We start from the raw sequence: 25,399 nt of genomic DNA on the forward strand, positions 1-25,399 counted from the left end.
TACAGGTCTTTTTGGCTCCAAGTGGTTTTTTCTTCCACCAGTTGGAATGTTATGGGTCAATTAGGAATAAACACACGTGGTTTGATCCATGCTTGACTGGAGAGGAGAGTATAAGATTTGCATGTCAAGTACACATGCACATTTGAGAAGAGTTCAAACTCAATATGTTGGATTCATGCCAGAGGTAGGATTTCTGTGGGTAGAGTATATGAAGAATGAGCCCCAGAACAATTCAAGCAAAAGTATTTAAATGATTACCATCATTTACCTTCTAATAATGAAGAATGAAGTATAATCGTCTTATTAAATAAATATAGTTAAATAAATTAGTTAAATTAAATAAATAGTTAAATATAGTATAAATAAATAATAGATAGTCTTATTAAATAAATTATGTGGGGGAATTAGACATAGGTTGCTAGGCCGGCATTTTACTGACTTTAGAACTTTGCAGATGACTTGACATCAACTAACCTACCTACTCTTGTTCTCCTTGGGAGGGCTGTGTCACCTGCGGACACAGAGACTCAGCTGGTGATACTGTAGACACCATGGTCCGGATCCAACAGAAGCAGCAGCCGAGTGACTCTGAAGAAGGACCTGCACTGCCTCTCCAGACCTGTAGGGCTGCTCCTCCTCCCTGTGATTCTCTGTGAACCCTTGCAGCTTAAGGGACCAAGAAGCTGTCATTGAATGTTAAGGCTTTCCCTTCTTGATTTTTTAGCAGACATCTTTTTCCTGAAGCAGACATTGTATATAGACTCTTTCACTCCTCCTTTTTCCCAATGTGTTTAAACTGGCGAATAGACTCTTCTAGTTTATTAGCTGTCCTCTAATGAGACTGGATGGCCTCTAAAAAGGTATGTGTACACTTCATTGCAGGTGTCACCCCAAATAAATTGTAGTTAGGAGTATAGCAAGAAAAAGCCCAAACATTAGCCTCATTGGTTTTGTTCTGTTGTTACATTGAATCATCTCCTGCCCCACAGTAGAGACTTGAAGAAGTCCCTACTAGAGGTCACGTACCTTTCCCGACAGTCTCCATAAGCACGTTGCCCTTGCCTGGTCTTCACATGGTGACATGTGCCTCCACAGTTAAGTGCCAACATTCCAGAGTTCTCACAACACAGGCCACTCCAGCATTTACCAGTATGAAAACATATTAGCTCGTTGGTATCCTGGAAATTCCTGGTTTTTAGGGTTGAACTTTGACGTTCATTCTTATAGATGCTTTTCCTTTTGATTTTCTGCCTTCCACTGAAATCCTGAAAGTCTTCTCTTAAACACAGATCAGCTTGGGCTTCCCTGGTGGCTCAGTGGTGAAGAATTCACCTGCCAGTGCAGGAGACATGGGTTTGATCCCTGATCCAGGAAGATCCCATATGCTGTGGAGCAACTAAGCGTGTGTGCCACAACTATTGAGCCTGTGCTCTAGAGGCCAGGAGCCACAACACCTGAAGTCCACATGCCCTAGAGCCTGTGCTGCGCACCGAGAGAAGCCACCACAATGAGAAGCCCACACGCCGCAGCTAGAGAGTAGCCCCCACTCACCATGACTGGAGAAGAGCCCATGCAGCAACCAAGACCCAACACAGCCATAAATAAAATAAATAAATATATATATTTTTAAATCGATCAGCTTACTGTGGGCTTATTCCTTGAAGGGTGTAAATTAGCTTTTGCATGTGTAATGTTAAAAACAAAAGAGCTTCTAGCTCAATCATCTTCTGACTCATCTGTTTTTACATTTTAAAATGATTGTAAACATTTTTAAAGTTATATAAGTTCTTATATGTGTGTGTTTAAATGTTGTCCTATCAAAACTAACAATTCACTCTTTCTCTTTTTCAACCAATTTATGCAAAAGGAGGTCTCTCCATCCCTGCAAGAGGTCTCATGGCCACTGTCTTCTCTTTGCCCCTAAATAAAGGTGAGTGTTGCCCTTAAGTAGGGGTGAGGGATCTCTGGGAGGGCCCTAGCCAAGGGGGGTGCCCAGTTTGCCACAAATCAGGGCTTCCTGGGCCTGCTATAATCGTTCTCCTGAGTAGCACATGAGTTGTTCACTTGATAAGTCAGCTCTCTTCTTAGAGAGTTGATGATTCCTTCTTAAATCTGAAATGGTGTCTTATTCACACCCGTGCAGGTCAGAACCGGGAATAGAAGAAAATGAAGACCCCAGTAACCTTTTCTCATTTAAATAACATGCAACAAACTAACTTACTTTTCTGCTTTTGTTGTTGTGTTTTTTAGGAAAATGCTTCTTCCTTTCTTATAGCTTTTTATAAAATACTATAATCATATGATCATAATCAGGAGAATCGACCTTTCTATCCATGATACTGAGACTCAAGCCCTCATAGATTTACTTTCTAAAGTAGAAGAGTTGGCCCTTGGTATCTGCAGGGAGTTGGTTATAGGACCGCCGCAGATACTAAAATCTATGGACACTCAACGTCCCTTCTATAACAGGAAGGTTCGCCAGCTCTCTGTACCCGTGGGTTCTGCATCCAGAGTTCTCTACCCTCCCCGATTCTTCCCACCTCGATCACAGGGGCTGGCTGTAGTTTCCAGAAGGCATTTCTTTCTTTAACTGTCAGAACCCCTTTGAAATGATGACTGTGACTTTTCTAGAATGTTCTCACTTGAAGCCGTTTCATGCCCATATTCCTATCTTAGGCTTAGAGAACTCTCGTGTTCTGCTCCATCTTGATTGTTAAATGATCTCTGAAGCCCTCATTGCTTTGGTTAAGTTGTGTGATATTTTTGCCCTTGGTGAAAAATCAAATTTTAAACAGTGAACCAGCCTGGATATTGTCATGGATAGAATCACTGCAGCCTTCTGTGCTGATGACCGTTTTAACTTGTGTAAATCAGAAATGACACGGAGCAGTCAGAGGACTATTCTGCATGTGCGTATGCACTTTTTTAGTCCAAGCCCTCTTTCAGATTTCTTTCTGGATGTTTGTTTTCTTGACAGTTAACTGTTTCTTTGCCTTACTACACATTTAGGCTCAATTTAAAATTGGTGCTTGTTGTAAGCAGAGCTATAAAACCAGTTATAGTTTTGGTGTTTTGGTAAATAGCTGAGCTGGTATATTTAGAAATGACCATGATGCTTCTGCTTCTGGGGATGAGCAGAGAAGGCTCAACAGTGCCGGCCTCTCCCCACCACAGGGGCTCCACCCAACTGTAAACTGTCATTCAAGTTTAGTAACTTTTTGTATTGATGCCTGTAGAAATCAGTAATAAAAATGTGTACTACAGGTTTCCATGGTTACATAAATGTTACCAAAAGGCTGTGTTTTGTTGGATAAGAGGTCAGAATTTATGAACAACACATGCTGTGTGAATGGAATCATTTTACAATTAAGTGCAACTTCATCATAACTCGAAAGGTAAATTTAATCCAAATGGAAATTTTGAATCAGCTAAGTTTATCATTGTGTGGATTTCCCTGTTTTTAATGGTTATTAATATTTTAATCTGGTGTCTTTTTTAAAAACAATAAACGGTGTACATGTAAAGCTTGAGAAGTTTTCTTGCACTGCATGAACAAACCTTTGCCCCAAATACATAAATCACTTATATTATTGAGAAGTATTTCCTGAGTTTGAAACACACTGCAGACTGCTCACGTTAGGGTCATTCTGCACACATGTCCGTGTCATCTCTGCGTCTGAGCTCCTTCCCAATGACAACATGGCACTTGGTCCTCCTTTAAGAACTGGGCTTTCACTATCTCCTGGAGTTTGCTCAAACGCATGTCCGTCGAGTCAGTGATGCCATCCAACCATCTCATCCCCTGTCACCCACTTCCCCTCCTGCCATCAATCTTTCCCAGCATCAGGGTCTTTTCCAGTGAGTCGGCTGTTTGCATCAGGTCACCAAAGTATTGGCGCTTCATCTTCAGCATCAGTCTTTCCAATGAATGTTCAGGGTTGATTTCCTTTAGGGTTGACTGGTTTGATCTTCTTGCTGTCCAAGGGACCCTCAAGAGTCATCTCCAGCACCACAATTCAAAAGCATCAATTCTTTGGCACTCAGCCTTTATGGTCCAACTCTCACATCCATACATGACTACTGGAAAGCCATAGCTTTCACTCCATGGACTTTGGCAGCAAAGTAATGTCTCTGCTTTTTAATACAGTATCAGGGTTTGTCATAGCTTTCCTTCCAAGGAGCAAGTATCTTTTAATTTCATGGCTATAGTCACTGTCCGCAGTGTTTTGGAGCGCAATAAAAGGAAATCTCTCACTGCTCCACTTTTTCCCCTTCTATTTGCCATGAAGTGATGAGACTAAGACTTAGTTTTTTGAATGTTGAGCTTTAAGCCAGCTTTTTCACTCTCCTCTTTGACTTTTATCAAGAGGCTTTTTAGTTTCTCTTCACTTTCTGCCATTAGAGTGGTATCATCTGCATATTGGAGGTTGTTGATCTTTCTCCCAGCAACCTTGGTTCCAGCTTGTGATTCACTGAGGCCAGCATTTCACATGATGTACTCTGCATATAATTTAAATAAGCAGGGTGACAATATACAGCCTTGACATACTCCTTTCCCAATTTTGAACCAATCTGTTGTTCCATGTCCAGTTCTAACTGTTACGTTTGACAGGTGGTCAGCAGACAGGTAAGGTGGTTTGGTAGTCCCATCTCTAATAATTTTCCACAATTTGTTGTGATCCACACAGTCAAAGGCTTTAGCATAGGCAGTGAAACAGAAGTAGATGTTTTTCTGGAATCCCTTTGCTTTCTCTTTCATCCAACAAGTGTTGGCAATTTGATCTCTGGTTCCCCTATTTTTTCTAAATCCAGCTTGTACATCTGGAAGTTCTTGGTTCACATACTGCTGACACCTAACTTGAAAGATTTTGAGCACTACCTTGCTAGCATGTGAAATGAGTGCAGTTGTATTTTAACACCTAATTTATAAAATTTAGCTATCAAAGTTACTCTTTCAGATTCTGTACAGTGAACCTGTGTTTCACAAAACCTGACTGTGGAACCCAGCGGTAACAGTCTCAGAATTAAAATATAAATCAGGACCCTGAAGCCAACAGGATTCGTTAAACATCACCCCTTTCAAACCACCTGCACCTCCGGTCACACACACACAGAAAAACAACCCAGGAAGGGAAGAGAGCTCAGTGTTGATGGAGTGTGTGCTCTGCCCACAGGGACTGTTCTGGTGCTTCCCTGTGAATTATCTCATTTAATGTTCGCAACCACCCATGAAATACTGAGCATCACTGCTCGCATTTGACGGAGAAGGACACGGGGGTGGTGGGGGTTGGATGACCTGCTTGAGAGCTCACAGCTGTGTGGCCACAGGGACCTGACTCCAGAGCCCGTGCAGCAAGAGCAGTCGCCATGTGTCTGCCACAAAACAGGAGGGGTTTCGGGTTCTACTGCAATGATGAAATCCACCCTGACCTCTTCCTGGCGTCATAAACTTCTTGTAGCCTGTGGTGCCAGAGTGCTGTGTTAGGGGATTGAATTCAGTTGAACTTCAGCATCAAGCGATGCTACTGTATCCTCCCAGCCAGCCTGGTCCTGAGATGACACATCTATCCTTCAAGTTGAAAACAACATGCCCTGCCAATATGTTCTTGATGCCTTAAATAAGGGAAGGGAAGATTTATCAGACCTGCATTTAAAAGAGATTCTGGATGGCTGTTGGTAAGATCAGTACCATCAGTGGTTATTTGGCGCAGACCTGACCCTTCGTTCCTTGTGAGTTGGGGGTATGGTTGGCAGAGCAAAGAAAGGGAACCCCGGTTTCCCAGGAGAAGCACTCCTGCCATGAGCATGGGCCATTCGGTTCTCATGCTCCATACTCTATACAGAGATGAGCTACGTCAATATATTAAGAGGATATAATGTATTAAGAGGATAAGTTAGTATGTGCACACACACGTGGTTTTAAAAATTTAGCATATCAGGCTATTTCTTCCATTCCACAATTTAAATCCCACCTCCGCTTTCTTCTCTAAGAAACAGATTATGAAGATATTTTTTCCAGTATTGTGATCCTTGCCTGAACTCACAGCAACTGAGATCGAACAGACTTCAGTGTTCAGAGATTAAAGTTTTCACCAGTTCAATTCTCAGGCCAGCTAAGGAGAGGGGATCTGAGCGTGTGGACATTTTCCATCAGAAACTAAGGAAAATTCAGACTGTTTCCAGCCCTTATCTTTCAGCATCCTTCACTGTAGATCTTTTTCCAAGCTTAGATACGGATTTTTTTTTAAGTAATAACTTACATTGTTATTTGTAAGGGTTGAGAGGACATCATTGCTAAGATAATGTAGTTCAAATGATTTGGAGTTTTACTATTTAAGTAAAATTTGCAGTTATGACTTTTTCTTCTTCGTATTTGCTTCTGTTCATTTATTCATTTACTTTTAAACTTTTGGATAATTCTTGAAGGATAAATTGAAAGAAAGAAAAAAATATAGGGGCTTCCCTGGTAGCTCAGTGGTAAAGAATTCACCTGTCAATGCAGGGGACTGGGATTGATCCCTGATCCAGGAAGATCCCTCATACCACGGAGAAGCTAAGCCTACGTGCCACAGCTACTGAACCTGTGCTCCAGAGCCCGGGAGCCACAGCTGAAGCCCGTGTGCCCCAGAGTCCGTGTTCTGCAACAAGAGAAGCCACCACAGTGACAAGCCTGTGCAACACGACTAGAGAGCAGCCCCGCTCACGTCAACTAGAGAAAAGCCTGCACAGCAACGAAGATCCAGAACAGCCAAAAATAAATAAAATTATTTTTAAAAAGAAAAAGTATAGATTTTCAGGGTACTTTTTTTGTTTGTTTGTTTTTCAGGATACGTTTTTAAGTAAAACAACCACTCATAGTATCTGCAAAACATAGAGGATTTATTTTCCAAATAATAATGAACAGGGTCTAGCTTGCCTAGTTTTTCATCTATACTGCTTTCAAATCAAGCATCTTTATTTTACATTTTCTCAGATGGTCGTCTTGGAGGTAACTAGTAGAGGGTCATTTTGCTTCAGACACAGTATTTCCAGAAGCATTCAGAGGAAGGTCCACGTTTCTTAGATTGTTTCCTAATTCTGGACAAAAGGTCACTCAGGAAAAGCTTAGGATCTTGCCCAGAGAAGGCCTGAAATTAAAAAAATAGGTTATCAATTAATTGAGTGCCATACACACACACAAATGAAACTTACTCAGATACAGGACCTTTAAAAGGGTTTTAAAAAGGGTTTTCTTGCTGTTTCATGGGATAGAATTGCAGTGAGCACCCAGTATGTAGACTCTGAAAGGTCTCCTTGTGCCCAGCCTGTGGTCCATCCAGTCTATTTAGCCTCGTGATTGCCATGAATTTTCCTAAACCTTCATTTACCTGTTTCTATTTCATCTCTCAGTAACATGTTCTGTACATTTAATGTCTTCTGTGTAAATCAAGTCTTTTATTTGTCTTGAAATTAACTTTAATCATGGACCTTTAGTTTTCTTTTTATTCTAGGATTTTATGAGCATCTCTACTAATCACCTTTATGATTTTAGAGTCTTTCACCATAATCTTTCTATTCAGAAGAATATAAATATCTGAGTGATAACTTTTAATGTAATAGGAGCCACACCCTCCCCTTCTGTGTGGTCTACCCTACCTGGGAACCTCAGGCAGTGTATGCCATCTTCAGAATTGAGGGCTTTCATGGTATATTTTTACAAGGAGGTTAGTGGGCACTACACCAAAAGAAGATGTTTCTGGTCAAAATATTTGGGAAATTCTTGATTAAAATTAAATACATTTATCTCGTTTCCTGGAGGCTTTATACGCAAAGAATTGCCAGGACAGGAGAGGGGTTAGAATGCAGGGCAGCCCTGTAGACTGACTCTATGGGACTGATATTCACAGAAAATCCTTTGGTGGTTTAGTCGCTAAGTTGTGTCTGACTCTTACGACCCCATAGACTGTAGCCCACCAGGCTCCTCTACCCATGGGATTCTCCAGGCAAGAATACTGAAGTGGGTTGCCATTTTCTTCTCCTGGGGATCTTCCTGACCCAGAAATTGAACCCCGGTCTCCTGTATTGCAGGCAGGTTCTTTACCAAAAGAGCTACAGGGTAATTCAAAGGACCTTACAGAAAATCCTTTAGGAAACACTAATTTAGCTTGGGGCTTTCCAGGTGGGGCTAGTGGTAAAAAATTCACTTGCCAGTCCAGGAAACGCAAGTGACGCAGGTTTGATCCTTAGGCCAGCAAGATTCCCTGGAAAGAAAATGGTACCCTACTCCAGTATTCTTGCCTGGGAAATCCCATGGACAGACTAGCCTGGCAGGGCTACAGCTCATGGGGTTCCAAAGAGTCAGACATGACTGAACAACTGAGCTCAGTTTAGTTTGAGGGGTTGATAATGATCAAAACCGATTTCTCTTTTAGCAGTTAAGGTCCTCCATTAATTGTGCACCATTTCTAACCATTTAATATTTCCATTAATCATGTCCTATTGTAGTCTGCCTTTTGCACCCAAAATTATCTCCTTCATATTCTCCTTTACCACACATATTCCCTCTCAATGTTTCGACCATGCCTTTCTTCCATTTAGATATTATATGACAGTGCTTTTCAAACTTTACTGTGCATACAAACCACGTGGGGGAATCCTGTTAAGATGCAGATTTTGATTCAGTAGGTGTGAGGGGTGGGGTGAGTCTGCGTTTCTCACAAGCTTCCGTGTGACACCAGCACTGCTGGTCCTTGGACCCAGTGAAGATAATCAGTGACACAGCGCAAGTGGATGACAGGCTTGAGGGCAAGGGCTTTATCTATTTTTGATTCTCTAAAACTTGTTATCATCATTTATCAGAGATGAACACTAGGTAAGTTCTTGTTGTATCCCCATTTTACATGGATCAAAATTTGGGAAAAAAATAATGCTTTGAAATAATACTGGGTGTTAAGATTTGTACTGAGAAGGCTTGACTGGTTCCTACTGAGGCTCCTCTAAAGTCAAGGCATAGAAATGTTCACCTTTTTTATCCTAACTCTCATATAGGACCTACTTACCTTTCTCATGTTTCCTCTTGGGTAAAAAATGTTGGTAATGGGATCTGGAAAACAGTATTTTGAAACCATTCATCATCAGATCTATTATTTCCATTTTATCTTTGTCTTATTTAAAACACACAAAATAGAATATTACTAAATCATGTCTAGTTTCTGGTTTTCCTTTCTTCACACCGCAGTGATATTTATTTGATGGAGGACAGGCAAGCACCTGGCTCTTTTCTAGCCCCCAGAGTTCACAAAGGGCACTGCATCTTCCTCAGTGAGTTAGCAGTTCAGTAGTTTGTCAACAATACTTTATCACACATGAATTTCTTTCTACAAAACCAAATTTATTAAAAGACTCCAGAATGTTCTGAGCATTTGTATCTGTGCTAGGAGGAACGCTGTCACTGAGAAAACAGTAAAAGCTGACATGGGTTATTTTGTGTTTGTGATGAACATTTTACTTGCATTTCCTCATTGAATCTTCTCAATAACCCCATGCGATGGGAATTTTGTTTTTTAATCATTCCTGTGTACTGGTTTAAGGATTTGAGATACAGATAGATTAACTCATCTAAGAGGGAAGCCAGCATTGTAAATTGTACTTATTGAAAACTGGGATAATGCTCTTCTTCCCTCCCCTTGCCTCCCACCCCCCAAATCATACAGAGAACAAATATGCTGAGGGGCCAAGCAGAGAAGGATGCTTGCAAGGAGTTGCTGAGAAAAAGGAGACAGAAGATGGCAGAGGAAGACTGTATGCAGGAGGGGAGAGTGTGATCACTCAGAGTAAATTCAGTAGCAAAGAAATCAGACAGCCTGTAAACACGAGTCATTTTACCTGTGTTCCTAAGACCCTCTCCTGTCTCTGCGCCTGACATCTCTGGCAGCATCTGCAGAAGAGACGCTCTTTCCAGCTCATCCAGAGTTGATCTGACATCTTCAGGTGCTACACAGAGCAATGATTGATATTAGTGACAGCTCCTGCTTCAGTTCTGTTCCCCATTGTCTTTAGGGAGGTACCAGGGACAGGGAGGGGCTTCCCAGGGGGCTCAGTGGTTAAGAATTTGCCTGTAATGCGGGAGAAACAGGTTCAATCCCTGGGTTGAGAAGATCCCCTGGAGGAGGAAATGGCAACCCACTCCAGTATTGTTGCCTGGGAAATCCCATGGACAGAGGAGGCTCATGGGGTCACAAAGAGTGGGACACAACTGAGTGACTGAGCATGAGCATGCACCAGGAACAGGAAGCTAATACTAGACAGATTTCAAATACTGAGTTCATGGTTTGTCATTAGCAGTATTTTAACAGAGAAGTGGGAACGCTACAGTCCAATTTGCAAGCCAGCAGAACAGGAAATCATGAGGCATGGTTCTCATCCTGACTCCTCCTGCCTGCACAGCCTTGCTGGATGCTCACCACCCTGAATAAGAAGGTAAGGCTGGGACTTCCCTGGTGGTCTAGTGCTTAAGACTTCACACTTCCACTGCAGAGGGTGTGGGTTCAATGCCTGGTCGGGGAACTAAGATCCCATGTGATCCAAAAAGTAAAGAAATTTAAAATGTTAAAAATCAAAAAAAAAAAAAAAAGGATTGGGCTGAGCCACAGGATCAGTGAAAAACCATTTCCACTTACAAAGTGATTCTTCTTCATCTCTGTTTACCTACTGCTATCATTTGCCTTTTGCTTTTAGATATAGGGGTGGCGAAATTGGAGTGAGAGGAAAAGTAAAGGAGTGGTTTTCTCAAAGACGGGCTTGTTTATGTTCTTCCGACCTGGTGGTTCAGACAATAAAGAATCTGCCTGCAATGCAGAAGACCCAGGCTTGATCCCTGGGTCAGGAAGATCCCCTGGAGAAGGGAATGGTGACCACTCCAGTACTCTTGCCTGGAGAATCCCATGGACAGAGGAGACTGGTGGGCTAATATCCATGGTGATGACAAACAGTTGGACACAACTGAGTGACTCACTCACACACACCTAAAGCAAATAGGATAACATCACCTCTTCTCTGGCCTCTAAGATTTAGATACAATGATCAGAAACAAGTCAGCTTTACAATATTCTTTGAACAAGTTGATAGCAACATTTTCAGCGTGTAATTTGGTCAGCTTGGTAGCATAGAAGATGCATGGTAAGTTTGTGTCAGGTGTGCGAAAGGTGAGTGTGAGGGCTGGTGAGTGATACTGGGCCCAGATTGTTCTCTTGGCAGGTTTCTGCCTTGTGGTGATTAGAGCCCCCAGGGAGTCCTGTAAAAGCAGTGAAGCAGGGAGTGCCTGCTTCACTAAGGCTTTCAAACCCTCAGCTCCAACCTTGATTGCAGAATAAAAAGCAAGCCATCATGAAGGCTTCATGGTACTTCTGAAGAATGTTAATGAAAGTCTACAAAGTTTGGCTACATATCAATATTTTTGTCATGAAGGATCATTTGTTTTGTTGTTTGTTTACAGTTGCCAAGTCATGTCCGATTCTTCTGCGACCCACCAGACTCCTCTGTCCATGGAATTTTTCAAGCAAGAATACTGGAGCAGATTGCCATTTCTTTTTCCAGGGGACCTTCCCAACCCAGGGATTGAACCAGAGTCTCTTGCATTGCTCAGCCACCAGGGAAGGATCATTTATGGAGAAACAAGTAAGTAGGAAAAAATTCAGGCAAAAATGCTAAGATAAGCTGCCACCTATTAAGAATTGGAAAGGGGATGCTACACTCACTCAAGTTTTTAAAAAATCATAATAATGACATGTAATTTTTTGAGGATGTCAGTAATATCTGAATATTCATTCTTCGTTTCACCTTATGCTTTTCAAAGTTTTTTTTTTTTTTTCATAGCAGAGATTCGATAAAGTTAATGCTCATTTTAACCATTAAGATGACTGCCACTTCTGAGATCAGTGACTCTGGAAAGTGATTAATTGTGCACGAATTAGTGCTTGACTATTATCAGAAAGCTGCTTTGGCAAAACTAATACAATTATGTAAAGTTTAAAAATAAAATAAAATTTAAATTATCAATAAAAAAAAAAAAAAAAGAAAGCTGCTTTGGAGAAACTTATGGACTAGAAATTATAAAATTACTGGCTTACCAGAGTTTTATTTCCTTTATTTAAAAAAATGTCTAAAAGTATCCACAATTAAAGACAAGTTAAAATCCAGTTAAAATGTTTATGAACACAATCCCCAAACATCAACTTTTTCTTTTCTTTTTTTCCCCAACCTTTTCATTTCTTAAGTTAAATGAAGAGCTAAAAGCACAATAAGTATCTCCTTGATTGACACACTTTAAAAAATTCAACTTAGAATTGAACTGAATGAAACATAAACCAGAAGGAAAAGATAAAATGAACTTGGAAATCTGTGTCTACTCTAGTCCCAGCTGGTTACTTTTTTATATTTTAAAAAACATTTTTTTTTCATGTAACACATGTCAGATGATTGCCTTTTAACTTAAAATAATATAAGATAAAATCAAAATACTTTAATCTATAATTGGAACAACCAGTTCACTTAAAATAAAGACTAAAAGCAATGGTGTTTTAAATTTAGTGCTATTTTCAAAACAGAAAAAAAAGACTGACCAAAATAACTCAGAATTACAGAAGTCACGTTAAATAAGCAATGTTCCCCTTCTACTTTTATATTTTAGAAAGGAAAAAACTGTATCCATTCTTGACTCTGAGACATGCCTTAAGAATCCTCAGAATTCTTTTCATAGCTGGGACTATTAACAAGACTCCTTTAAGAGAGAATTTTCATCTTTAACTTTGCATTTAAGACCCTTGAAGACTTGTTCAAGACTAACATAAGGGGAAAAAAATCATCTTACCTAAGAGCTGCAGGGACTCTTGCCTGGAGTCAAGGACAGGAAGAGACAGGAGCGGATTTAAGGATCCTATGAAAAGCAAACAGCAGGAGACCAGCTTATACATGATTGGCAGGAGATAGAAGTCTTCCTTCTTAGCTTCTTCCAACTTGCTCCTTCTAGGGGGTAGAGTCCAGTGTTAGAGCAGTTGCCTGCAACTTGCTTCTTCTAATTCTGTAATCAGCGATTATATATATTATCCTATGACCTCATATCATCCCCTACAAAAAAAAAAAAGAAATGAATTTATTGGCTAGGAAGGCTGAAAAGCAATCACTCTGCATTGATGTAATTTTTCAAAGTAGCAACTCATAGACAATAAATTTACTGTCTTGTTGCCTAGTGTACAAAATAGGTATTAAATAAAGAACAGTTACGTTTATAAATCTGGCAAAAAGGAGTAATTGAGAGCAATAAATCTCTAGTTAAAGAAAGGATCAGACAGGAGTTGAAGTGTCCAAGACAGGGACATGGATTTATGAGTCTTACCCAGCAGAAGTATTGTGGAGCACTGCGTGAAATGTGTTGATTTTCTTTTTTAATCTTTTGTGAATGAATAGATGAACTGTCATATTTTCTTTGGGGCTTCATGCCTGAAGATTTCCTAAAGGAAATCAACCCTAAGTATTCATTGGGAGGACTGATGCTGAAGCTGAAGCTCCAATACTTTGGCCACCTGAGGCAAACAGCCACCTCATTGGAAAAGACCCTGATGCTGGGAAAGATTGGAGGCAAGAGGAGAAGGGGGAGACAAAGGATGAGATGGTTGGATGCCATCACTGACTCAATGGACATGAGTTTGAGCAAGCTCAGGGAGATAATGAAGGACCAGGAAGCCTGGTGTACTGCAATCCATAGGGCTACAAAGAGTCTGACACAACTTAGTGACTGAACAACAATGCCTGAGGAATGACAAGGCATGAAATTAAAGTCAAAACAGATTATTTACTTTTAAAAAATGAAGATAAATTCACAGCAAAAATTCAATCTCAAGGCAAGTTCTATACATACACTTGGTCTCATGTTAAACTACAAGCACAGGGGTCTTCAGAGAAGGGAAATAATTTTCCTTAGAGTTGGATATTATTCATTAAGGAAGATGAAGAAAAAGCCTGAAAACCTCGCCTATATTCCCAGTATTTCACAGAAGCCCCACTTTGCCTGGCTGCTCTCAGCTTGAATCATCACCGTATCCTCCTTGCTAACGTCCTCAAGGCTAAATTCAGCCCACCAGTCTCATCTCAAAACAGCTCAATGATGCTATTAACACATACATTATGTCATACCAACTCTTTGCTCAAAACTCTGTATTGGGGACTTCTCTGGGGTCTAGTAGCTAAGACCTGGAGCTCCCAATGCAGGGGGCCCATGTCTGATCTCTGGTCAGGGAACTAGACCCCACATGTTGCAACAAAGATCACAGATCCCACGTTTCACAACGAAGACCCAGCACAGCCAAATAAATAAAAAAATTTTTTTAAAGCCCCAAACCCTGTATTGACCTGAACATAAGGTTAAAACTAAGGAATTACTAGAGAAAAGAACACATGAACACCTTCACAAACTGAAGGCAGGCAAATATTTCCTAGACATGACACCAGCCATATTAGAAAAAAAATGGATGAGTTGGACATCATCAAAATTAGAAACATCTGCTCTTTGAAAGATACTATTAGGAAAATGAAAATGCCAGCCACAGCTGCAAGAACATATTCACAAAACCTATGCCAGACCAAAGACTTCTCCCAGATGGTATAAACAGCCACAACTCAAAAAGCCAGCAACCCAAATAAAAGGATAATCAAAATGAATAGATTCTTCACATGAGAAGATATTCTATTCAGGCTGCTAATTAGGACTTGAAAAAAGCAGCATCATTAGTTATAAGAGAAATGCAAATTAAAATCACAATGACATGCAACTACATACCCACCACAACTCCTGCAATCGAAAAGATCGATAATTCCAAGTGTTACAAAGGTACAGAGCGTGGGCCTCTCATATAAGGGACTGGAATGTAAAATGGTGCAATCTCTCGGGAAAACAACTTGAGACTTTCTGAAGTCAAACATGTACTACATTATGAAACAGGGCTTTCCGGGTGGCGGAATAATCCACCTGGTAAATAATCCTCCTGCTAGTGCAGGAAGACTCAAGAGACTCTGGTTCAGTCCCTGGGTTGGGAAGATCCCCTGGAGGAGGAAATGGCAACTCACTCCAGTATTCTTGCCTGGAGAATTCCATGGACAGGGGAGCCTGGTGGGCTGCAGTCCATGGCGTCGCACAGAGTCAACATAACTGAGCGTCTGAGCACAAACTACGCAACCCAGAAATCCCTGTCCAAAGTGTACGCCTAAGTGACATGAAAACATACATTCAACAGACGCTTGTATACGAGTGTTCACTGCTGTTAATACCTGTAAATAACTCACATGTCTGTCAATTGGAGCCTGGTTAAATAAACTGTGCCACATCACACCATAAGCTTCCCTGGTGGTTCACACGGTTAAGAATCCACGGGCAATGCAGGAGACTCGGGTTCAATCCCTGGGTGAGGAAGATCCCCTGGAGGAGAAAATGGCAACCCACTCCAGTATTTTGGCCTAGAAAATTCCATGAACAGAGGAACCTGGTGGGCTACAGTCTATGGGATTGCACAGTCGGCCACGATTGAGACAACAACATCACACGATGGACTGCCACTCAGCAATGCAAAGGAACTACTGATAAAGACAAGGCGGATGAATCTCAAAAACTATGCCGAGTGAAATAAGCCAGACCCAGAAGAGTACATGTTGCATGATTCCATTTAAATGAAGTTCTAGAACAGGTAAAAACAAATCCGTGGCATCAAAAAATAGGTATACTTATAGTTGATTCTGCTGTTGTACAGCAGAAACCAGCACAACATTGTAAAGCAATTATCCTCCAATTAAAAATAAATTTTAAAAATAGGAATTTGACCAAGAGATTAGTTTTTAAAACAAAACAAAATAAGAGTTCAGTGGGAGATGGAAGATAGACTTAAGGAGACCAGGGAACTTCTGGGGGCTATGACACTGTTCTGTATCTTGATCAAGGCAATGGTTACATGGATACATACATTGATCTAAACTCATCAAACTGTACACTTAAAATGGGCACATTTCAGGGTCTTCCCTGTTGGTCCAGTGGCTAAGACTCCATGCTCCCAATGCATGGGGCCCAGGTTTGATCCCTGGTCAGGGAACTAAATTCCACATGTGGCAACTAAGAGTTTGCATGCCGAAACTAAAGATTCTACATGCTGCTACCAAGGCCCAGCATAACTAACTAAATAAATAAAGTATTTTAAAAAAGAAACCAACATGTAGAATGGGGCCACCAGAAACCACTTAGATCCAGCTTAAGAAAATAAAGTGTATTTGGAAGTCACAGGGTAGCTTCCAGAATGAGAAAGAACTTTGCAGTAGCAGGAAGCAGAATCTCCCTGGGTGGGGGACGGTGGGAAAGCTGGGCTTTTGCTGAGCTCCCTTACAGGAGAGGATCTAGGACAGTTATTCCCAAAAAAGAGGACAGTGACCTTAACAGACATCCCAAATGGAGTATATTATAGCAAGAGTAAAAATGTAATTGTACCCATGAAGCTTATTTCAGAGATATACCCTAAGGAAATAATACAACAGAAGCAAACAATTGCCTAGAGTGGGAAAGAGATTAAACCAAAGGTTGCAAACTCAAGTGCATCTAGGAATCAAGATGTGATAATGTAGATGAGCGATGCTGGCTTAGAGAATGACGACAGGGAGTGGTGGTATCTGCAACAAAGTGGAGAACATGTGTTCTCTCTAATGGAGGGTGGACTGCAGCTGCTAGGGGCCAAGCTTGAATGTTATAAATCTGATTTTAAGGGTTATCCATGATTTCCCCTTGGCAACTAATTAAAATCTTAAAAAAAAAAAAAAAAACTCAAGAACTAAAACAAAATCCTAGCTAATGCTAGGACTTTTGTTTGCTTTTTCAAAGCAAACATATCCACAGCATAACTCAACCTGTTGTTGTTCAGTCACTAAGTTGTGTCCAACTCTTTTGCAACCCCATGGACTATAGCCCTCCAGGCTTCTCTGGGAGCCATGGGGTCTCCCAGGTAAGAAGACTGGAGTGGGTTGCCATTTCCTCTTCCAGATGATCTTCCCGACCCAGGAATCGAATCTGCTTCTCCTGTGTTGGCAGGTAGGTTCTCTACCACTGAGCCACCAGGGAAGCCCCATAACTCAACCTGCATGCCCCCATTTCTGGCCCAAATGCCCAACACAAGTGACTGAGTTAGTAGCCAAAAGAGGTTATAAACATGAGATTTTAGTAATCATTAAAATAGTAACTAAAAGATTATAGGAATTGGGCAATACAGTAATATTGTTGTTCAGTCGCTCAGTTGTGTCCGACTCTTTGTTATCCCATGGACTGCAGCATGCCAGGCTTCCCTGTCCATCACCAACTCCCGGAGCTTGATCAAACTCATGTCCATTGAGTCAGTGATGCCATCCAACCATTTCATCCTCTGTCATCCCCTTCTCCTCCTGCCTTCAATCTTTCCCAGCAATCGGGGTCTTTCCCAGTGAGTCAGTTCTTTGCATCAGGTGGCCAAAGTATTGGAGCTACAGCTTCAGCATCAGTCCTTCTAATGAATATTCAGGACTGATTTCCTTTAGGATTGACTGGTTTGATCTCCTTGCAGTCCAAGGGACTCTCAAGAGTCTTCTCTAACACCACAGTTCAAAAGCATCAATTCTTTGGTGTTCAGCTTTCTTTATGGTCCAACTCTCACATCCATACATGACTATTGGAAAAACCAAAGCTTTGACTAGACAGACGTTTGTCGGCCAAGTAATGTCTCTGTTTTTTAATATGGTGTCTAGGTTTGTGGGCTTCCCTTGTGGCTCAGCTGGTAAAGAATCCACCTGCAATATGGGAGACCTGGGTTTGATCCCTGGGTTTGGAAGATCCCCTGGAGAAGGGAAAGGTTACCCACTCCAGTATTCTGGCCTAGAGAATTCCATGGACTGTATAGTTCATGGGGTCACAAAGAGTCAGACACAACTAAGCCTCTGAGTCTAGGTTTGTCCTAACTTTTCTTCCAAGGAGCAAGCATCTTTTTAATTTCATGGCTTCAGTCACCATCTGCAGTGATTTTGGAGCCCAGAAAAATAAAGTCTGTCACTGTTTCCACTGTTTCCCCCATCTACTTGCCATGAAGTGATGGGACCGGATGCCATGATCTTCAGTTTTTGAATGCTGAGTTGTAAGCCAGCTTTTTCACTCTCCTCTTTCACCTTCATCAAGAAGCTCTTTAGTTCTTCTTCACTTTCTGTCATAAGGGTGGTATCATCTGTATATCTGAAGTTATTGATATTTCTCCTGACAGTCTTGATTCCAGCTACTGCTTCATCCAGCTTGGCATTTTGCATGATATACTCTGCCTGTAAGTTAAATAAGCAGGGTGACAAAATACAGCCTTGATGTCCTTTCCCAGTTTAAAGAATTCAAATATAAGATGATTGACACTATGTAAAAAGGTGACTCTGGATAAGAAATTTATATAAAAATATATAATATAAAATTCAAAGTAGTTGTGTGAGGGTACAAGATTTTTTTCTTTTCTTAAAATGCTATTTTGCACATAGATGTAAAATATGTATGTAAAAAGTATATACAGTACATATGTATTACATAGTGTATATGTATTACACAGTATATACGCATGGTGTGTGTGTGCTTACATGCCTGTGTGTGTATATGTAGGAACCCATGGAGTAAATTCCTTCCAAGAGATGAGAAGCATTCAGGCTGAGACTAGGGGCTTGTTGGCACCCTTGAGGGCTTTTAGAGACGGGGAAACACCAGACTGCTCCTCTCTGCTGTGGAGGAGGCTGTCTGCCAAGCTTGTCATTCTCTGGTGACTCAGGGGTACTTCTGACAGTTATTAGTGATGATTTTTACAGCCTGGCCTAATTAAGTTACTACTCAAGCTTAAGCTTAAAAGAAAATTAGCCTCTTTCCTTCAACAGACTGTCAATGACAATGTCACCTTGTCCCAGAAATGTCCCAAGCACGTCACTCAGTCCTAACAGTCCCTGTGCTGGGCATCACGACTTCACAGTCATGAACACGTATGAACGACAACCACCTTTCATAACCCATGTTGTTGTTGTTGTTCAGTCGCTAAGTCGTGTCTGACTCTTTGTGACCCCTTGGACTGCTGCACATCAGGCTTTCCTGTCCTTCATTATCTCCCAGAGCTTGCTCAAACTCATGTCCATTGAGTCAGTGACACCATCCAACCATCTCATCCTTTGTCACTCCCTTCTCCTCCTGCCCTCAATCTTTCCCAGCATCAGGGTCTTTTCCAATGAGTCAGCTCTTCACATCAAGTGGCCAAAGGATTGGAGCGTCAGCTTCAGCATCAGTCCTTCCAATGAATATTTAGGGTTGATTTCCTTTAGTATTGACTGGTTTGACCATCACGAGTGGGACTGCTTCTATTAGTTGCAAATCCCCTTTGTTAACCAGAAGGATATTGCTTTTGTGTCATGTAGAAGCAAACAATTAATAGAACATTTTTTGGGTGACTTGGGCCCATGGAGCACCAAGTCAAAAACCTCCTTTTAGTCCTTGTTTTGAAGCTGATCTAAGTTGACCCTCTCTGCTCCATCTTTACCTTTTTATAATGTGAGCAGAACTTTTGAATGTAGTATTTATAGCGATTGTCCCCAGTTGTGAGAGCTCAATGAGGAGAAATTGATGGGAAGTGACTTTGCCAAAAGTTTCAAGCCTGTTCAGTTCTTTCTTGGCGATGACTAACTCCTAATTTAGGATGATCCAATAGGAATGTGCTTGTGCCCTTCAAATACTGCTATATCATGCTGTTTTTTAGGCCAATGTTGGTTTGTGGAAGTTCAGAATCAGACATCCATCTGATGTTTCAGATGTCATGGGGTCCACTCTTATTTCTATTTATGTGCAAATCATAGGTCAGGACTTGCCTGGTTGTCCAGCAGTTATGACGTCATGCTTTCAATGCAGGGGCATGGACTCAATCCCTGGTTGGGGAACTAAAATCCTATATGCCTCGAGGTGCGGCCAAATAGTAATAATAAAAACAGCAAGAAAAAGTTAAAAAAATGTGTCATATGCTCAGAGATAGATTAATTTTATTCTAATTAAAATTCTATATTTACCCTCATCTATGTTAGTTGTAGGTTTAATTTGTATCTCTGACTCAGTGGACATGAATTTGAGCAAACTCCAGGAGACAGTGAAGGACAGGGAAGCCTGATGTGCTGCAGTCCACGGGGTCCAGAGTCAGACATGATTTAGTGACTGAACATCAGCAACAAGAATTTATATTCCCAAGTGGCATGGTGGTAAAGAATCTGCCAGCCAATGCAGGAGATGCAAGAAATGCAGGTTCTGTCCCTGGGTGGGGAAATCTCCTGGAGGAGGAAATGGCAAAACACTCCAGTATTCTTGCCTGTTAAAAAAAAAAAAAAAATCCCATGTATAGAGGAGCCAGGCAGGCTATAGTCCATGGGGTCGCAAAGAGTAGGGCACAACTGAGCGACTGAGCATACGTGCATGCATGCAACCATTTCTTATATACAGTTACTGAATGCCTCGCTTGTCAATTCCACAACAATAAACTGTGGGAATCAAAGGCCTCCCAGGAGAATCAGGAGGGCTTTGCAGGAGAGGTGAGCAAGGCACAGGTGAGAGACCAGCCTCAACCAGGGCCTAGAGGATGTGCCTCACATGTTTTCAAAACCTGGACACAGCTAGCAAAGACTAGAGAGATCAACAGGATTGGATCGCATCACCACATCAATAAATCTGGATTATCCTTTAGTAATCCTGATAGCTCTGTTGGTAAAAAATCCTCCTGCAACGCAGGAGACCCTGGTTCTATTCCTGGGTTGGGAGGATCTGCTGGAGAAGGGATAGGCTACCCACTCCAGCATTCTTGGTTTTTCTTTGTTGCTCAGCTGGTAAAGAATCCACCTGCAATGCAGGAGACCTGGGTTCAATTCCTGGGTTAGGAAGATCCCCTGGAGAAGGGAACGGTTACCCACTCCAGTATTCTGGCCTAGAGAACTCCATGGACTGTATAACCCATGGGGTCACAAAGAGTCGGAGAGGACTGAGTGACTTTCACTTCACTTCACTTTAATAACCATGAGGACACAATGAGGGCTTTAAACAAGGGAGTCATGTCATTCCCTTGTTCATTCAACAATATTTATTGAGCACCTAGGATGTGCCAGGTACTGGTCAAGATACTGGTGATATAAAAATAGACAAAGCCTCAGTTTACACCAGGTGATGACAAGTGCCATCAAAAAGGAAGTACACTTTGGAGGGTGATGTTGACTATATATAGATGTGCTCTGTACAGGTAGTCAGCATGGAAGGCATGAGCCGCATATCATGTGGCCATCTGAGAACAACAATGTTCCAGGCCATGGGAATAGGGAAGGGCCCTGGGGTAGGACTGGGCTACACCTGTCTGAGCCACACACAGGACTTCAGTGCTCAAGCAGAGCAGTCAAGGGGGAGAAAGTGGGAGTTGAGGACAGAAAATGGTAGGACAGATCTAGGCTCTTAAAGACTTGCTGTTTTAAAGTGAGTGAAAGTATTTAGTCTTCAGTTGTATCCTACTGCTTTCGACCCCATGGACTGTAGCCTGCCAGGCTGCTCTGTCCATGGGGTTCTCCAGGCAGGATGGAGTGGTAGCCATTCCCTTCTCTGGGGATCTTCCCAACCCAGGGATCAAATCTCAGTCTCCTGCATTGCAGGCTCCTGCACTTTTACCATCTGAGCCACCAGGGAAGCCCCTCGTTAAAGTGAGTAGAACAGGAAACTCATTTGGAGCAAAAATATGGGACAATGTAATTATTTTGTTTATTTATTTGGCTGCTTCGGGTCTTAGTTGCTGCACACAGGCAGGGTCTATGTTGCATCACACAAGACCTTCTGAGGCGGTGCTCTGATTCTCTAGTTGTGGCAGGTAGATTTATTTGCTCGGCCACATGTGGAATCTTAGTTCCCTGATTAAGGACTGAACCCTCATCTCCTTCATCGCAAGGCAGGTTCTTAACCACGGTACCACCAGGGAAGTCCCTGTGAATTACTTTTTAAAAGGCTTACCCTGGCCACTGTGTGGGAAGGAGACTGCAAGGGGGACAGGGTAAAAGTGGTGTGGGGACCACTCAGTAGAGACGGGAACTAGGGATGGTGAGAAAGAACAGACTCTGCAGCTATTTTGAAGGAAGAGCCAACGAGATTTGCTGGTGAAGTGGAGGTGAGACGATACGTCGAGGATGACCCCAAACTTATTGGCCTGAGAACCTGGAAGGTGACATCACCTGCAATTAAAATGCAGGAACAGGTCTGCAGGGGATGTCCAGAGTGATTTGGATATGTTAATTTGACAGTACTTCGTAGACTCCCAGAGAAGAGGACAGGAGGGTGTCTGGGTGCACATGGGGTCCAGGAGGAAGACCTGGGCTGCAGGTGAAATATGGGGGTCATCAGACGGTATCCAAAGGCATCAGGTGCATGAATCACCAAGGAAATGAAGGTGGAGGAAAGAGAGGAGGGGATGGGGCCAGGAGCCACACGGGGAGACTGGAGGAGCTAGCAGAGGGTCCACGGGGGGCAGGGGGAGCAAGGGAGAAGAGATCAAGGAAGAGGCCTGATGAAGTCAGCATTTCTAGAAGGAGGGAGGGATAGACCACATCAAAGACGGCAGATGAGGAATGACTAGGGGATCCAGGGAGCAACACAGAAGGTCTAACAATTTTGACTGGAGCAGTTTTGGTGGCTTAGAGGGTTGCAACGACAATAGGAGTGGGTTCAAGTGAGAATGAGGGGAAAGAAGCAGAGCCCATGAATGAGGAGCTCTTTGAAGGAATCTTGCTGTGTTGGGGGGGGGGCGGGGGGGGAGGGGGCGGGAAGAGAAACAGCAGCAGCCGATAAGGTCCCAAGGTCAGGAGACAAATGGTTAGAGAAGGTCAGTGTCACAGGTGGTCTTCTTGGTGACAATGACCTCACATGGTGTCTTCACATGGTGACCTAGGCCGCAAAGCAGAGCGCCTGGTGCCTGACCACTGCCCCATCCCACCTCTACTGACCACACAAAGCCCCCTTCCTGGGGACCAGGATAGAATCAGGAGGACCCATGGGCATGACTGTGCACAGCTCCCAGCAGGTTTGTGAGTGTGGAGAGCTTTTGACAGCAAGAAGAGTTGTTCAGTTCTTCTTGGTGGTAAGCAGCCAGTTCTGGACTTCAGGCTTCCCCTGGGTATCACTCACCCAAATACTGGTTTATTATTATTAAAAAAAAAAAACCAAAACTCCATTCTGAGAAAAGTCTTTACAGTGGCTCAGTGGGCCATCCCTCCTCTTCTATGGTCCTCTCGCTGCCTTGCTCACTGTCCTCCAAGCAGGCTTCTACCTCGGGGAATTGGCACTGGCTGCTCCCTCTGCCTGGAATGCTCACCCCAGATATCTACATGGCCAGCTCATTCACCAAGGTTGAGTCTGGGACTTCCCTGGTGGTCCAGTTGTTAAGTGACCACCTTGCAAAGCAAGGGATGTGAGTTTGATCTTTGGTTGGGGAACTAAGACTCTACATGCCAAAACTGAGACCACACAGAGCCAAATAAATATTTTTTTTTTTAAATAGAGGACGTCCCTGGTGGCTCAGTGGATAAGAATTTGCCTGCCAATGCCAGGGACACGGGCTCCATCCCTGATCCAGGAAGATCCCACATGCAACACAGCCGAGGCACCACAACTATTGAGCCTGCACCCTAGAGCTGGGGAACCACAACTTCCGAACCCGTGTGCCCGAGAGCCCGTGCTCCACAACAAGAAAAACCACCACAGTGAGAAGCCTGACTCTGCAACTAGAGCAGCCCCTGTTCGCTACAACTAGAGAAAAGCCTGTGCAGCAGTGAAGACCCAGCCCAGCCAAAAATAAACAGAATAGTAACAGCTCTTTAAAAAAAAAGAAAAGCATTTTTTTCAAAACAGAAGAAAGAAAACAGTTCCTATGCCTGATTTTAAAGATATTATTAAAAACATCTGGACTTCTCTAGTGGTCCAGAGCTTGAGAATCTGCCTGCCAATGCAGGGAACATGGGTTCAATCTCTAGTCCATGGGAAGATTCCACGTGCCACAGGGCAGCTAAGCCTGTGGGCCACAATCACTGAGCCCCCTCATCTAGAGGCCATGAGCTGCAACTACTGAGCCCTTGAACCTTAACTAGACAGTAACCCTGCTTGCTGCAACTGGAGAAAACCTGTGCACAACAAAAACCAAGTGTAGCCAAAACAACAACAACAACAACAACAACTTTGCCTCTGCTCATGGGTCCTGCCTGACAATCTTTGAATAAAATGAAACCCTGCCGTTTCCTCCCCCTGTATCTCCTATCCCCTTACCCAGGCTCTTTAATGTGTTTTCACTAACCATATCTTATTTACTTATTCTATTTATTAGTGATATTATGAAGGCAAGAACTCTGTTTTGCTCACCAATGTATCCTAAGTCCCTAGAACAGAGGCTGGCACACACTGGGTCTCAAACACGATGTGCTGAATGAGTGAATTTTTGGAAATCCTTTCACCTGGTACATGAGTTCTGTGTTTATTATCCCAGTGGAAGCTTATTGTCTCATTCATTTGTTACTGTGCAAGAAATCACCCCAAAATTTAACAGCTTAAGACAACACCGTTGTATTGGCTCCTGAGTATCAGATCAGATCAGACCAGATCAGTCACTCAGTCGTGTCCGACTCTTTGCGACCCCATGAATAGCAGCACGCCAGGCCTCCCTGTCCATCACCAACTCCCGGAGTTCACTCAGATTCATGTCCATCAAGTCAGTGATGCCATCCAGCCATCTTATTCTCTGTCGTCCCCTTCTCCTCCTGCCCCCAATCCCTCCTAGCATCAGAGTCTTTTCCAATGAGTCAACTCTTCTCATGAGGTGGCCAAAGTACTGGAGTTTCAGCTTTAGCATCATTCCTTCCAAAGAAATCCCAGGGCTGATCTCCTTCAGAATGGACTGGTTGGATCTCCTTGCAGTCCAAGGGACTCTTCAAGAGTCTTCTCCAACACCACAGTTCAAAAGCATCAATTCTTTGGCACTCAGCCTTCTTCACAGTCCAACTCTTACATCCATACATAACCACAGGAAAAACCATAGCCTTGACTAGACGGACCTTTGTTGGCAAAGTAATGTCTCTGCTTTTGAATATGCTATCTAGGTTGGTCGTAACTTTCCTTCCAAGGAGTAAGCGTCTTTTAATTTCATGGCTGCAGTCACCATCTGTAGTGATTTTGGAGCCCAGAAAAATAAAGTCTGACACTGTTTCCACTGTTTCCCCATCTATTTCCCATGAAGTGGTGGCTCCTGAGTATGGGGGTCAGCAATTTGGACTGCATTGTTCACAGAGGGTGAGGAATCTGCTGGTA

At 42.5% G+C, this 25,399-nt stretch overlaps 2 protein-coding genes and 1 long non-coding RNA gene across 3 annotated transcripts in view; 2 read left to right on the forward strand and 1 right to left on the reverse strand.

Annotated features, from left to right (window-relative positions):
* Positions 1 to 2,280, forward strand: part of PER3 (period circadian regulator 3) — a 66,291-nt gene extending 64,011 nt beyond the window's left edge. The window contains 4 exon segments of the mRNA XM_070384400.1: positions 501 to 621; positions 725 to 860; positions 1,868 to 1,930; positions 2,144 to 2,280. Coding sequence (XP_070240501.1) covers positions 501 to 621; positions 725 to 795 — 192 coding nt within the window. The 3' untranslated portion in view covers positions 796 to 860; positions 1,868 to 1,930; positions 2,144 to 2,280.
* Positions 2,281 to 6,870: 4,590 nt separating this feature from the next.
* On the reverse strand, positions 6,871 to 13,077 carry UTS2 (urotensin 2). Its single transcript, XM_005892691.2, has 4 exons — positions 12,848 to 13,077; positions 9,865 to 9,972; positions 9,041 to 9,082; positions 6,871 to 7,135 (listed from the first exon to the last, which is right to left on the reverse strand). The coding sequence occupies exons 1-4, from the start codon at positions 12,948 to 12,950 to the stop codon at positions 7,014 to 7,016; spliced, it is 375 nt and encodes a 124-aa protein (XP_005892753.1). The 5' UTR covers positions 12,951 to 13,077; the 3' UTR covers positions 6,871 to 7,013.
* Positions 10,148 to 15,657, forward strand: LOC138991188 (uncharacterized). The gene is made up of 3 exons (XR_011467147.1): positions 10,148 to 10,458; positions 11,474 to 11,655; positions 13,444 to 15,657. It is a non-coding gene; the product is annotated as an uncharacterized lncRNA (long non-coding RNA).
* The last annotated feature ends 9,742 nt before the right edge of the window (positions 15,658 to 25,399 follow it).

The sequence above is a fragment of the Bos mutus genome, chromosome 16, assembly GCF_027580195.1.
Source record: "Bos mutus isolate GX-2022 chromosome 16, NWIPB_WYAK_1.1, whole genome shotgun sequence".
In the NCBI taxonomy this organism is placed as follows: Eukaryota; Metazoa; Chordata; class Mammalia; order Artiodactyla; family Bovidae; genus Bos; species Bos mutus.

Bases quoted from the DNA above. Each gene is read 5' to 3' on its own strand.
- UTS2 (XM_005892691.2), bottom strand. From the start codon at position 12,950: ATGTATAAGCTGGTCTCCTGCTGTTTGCTTTTCATAGGATCCTTAAAT. The intron at 9,083-9,864 runs GTAAAATGACTC...ACTGTTTTCCAG, and splicing joins AGAGGGTCTTAGGAACACAG to ATCCCATTACCAACATTTTT. The intron at 7,136-9,040 runs AGGTAAGTAGGT...ACCTATTTTTTT, and splicing joins CCCAAGAGGAAACATGAGAA to AATTTCAGGCCTTCTCTGGG.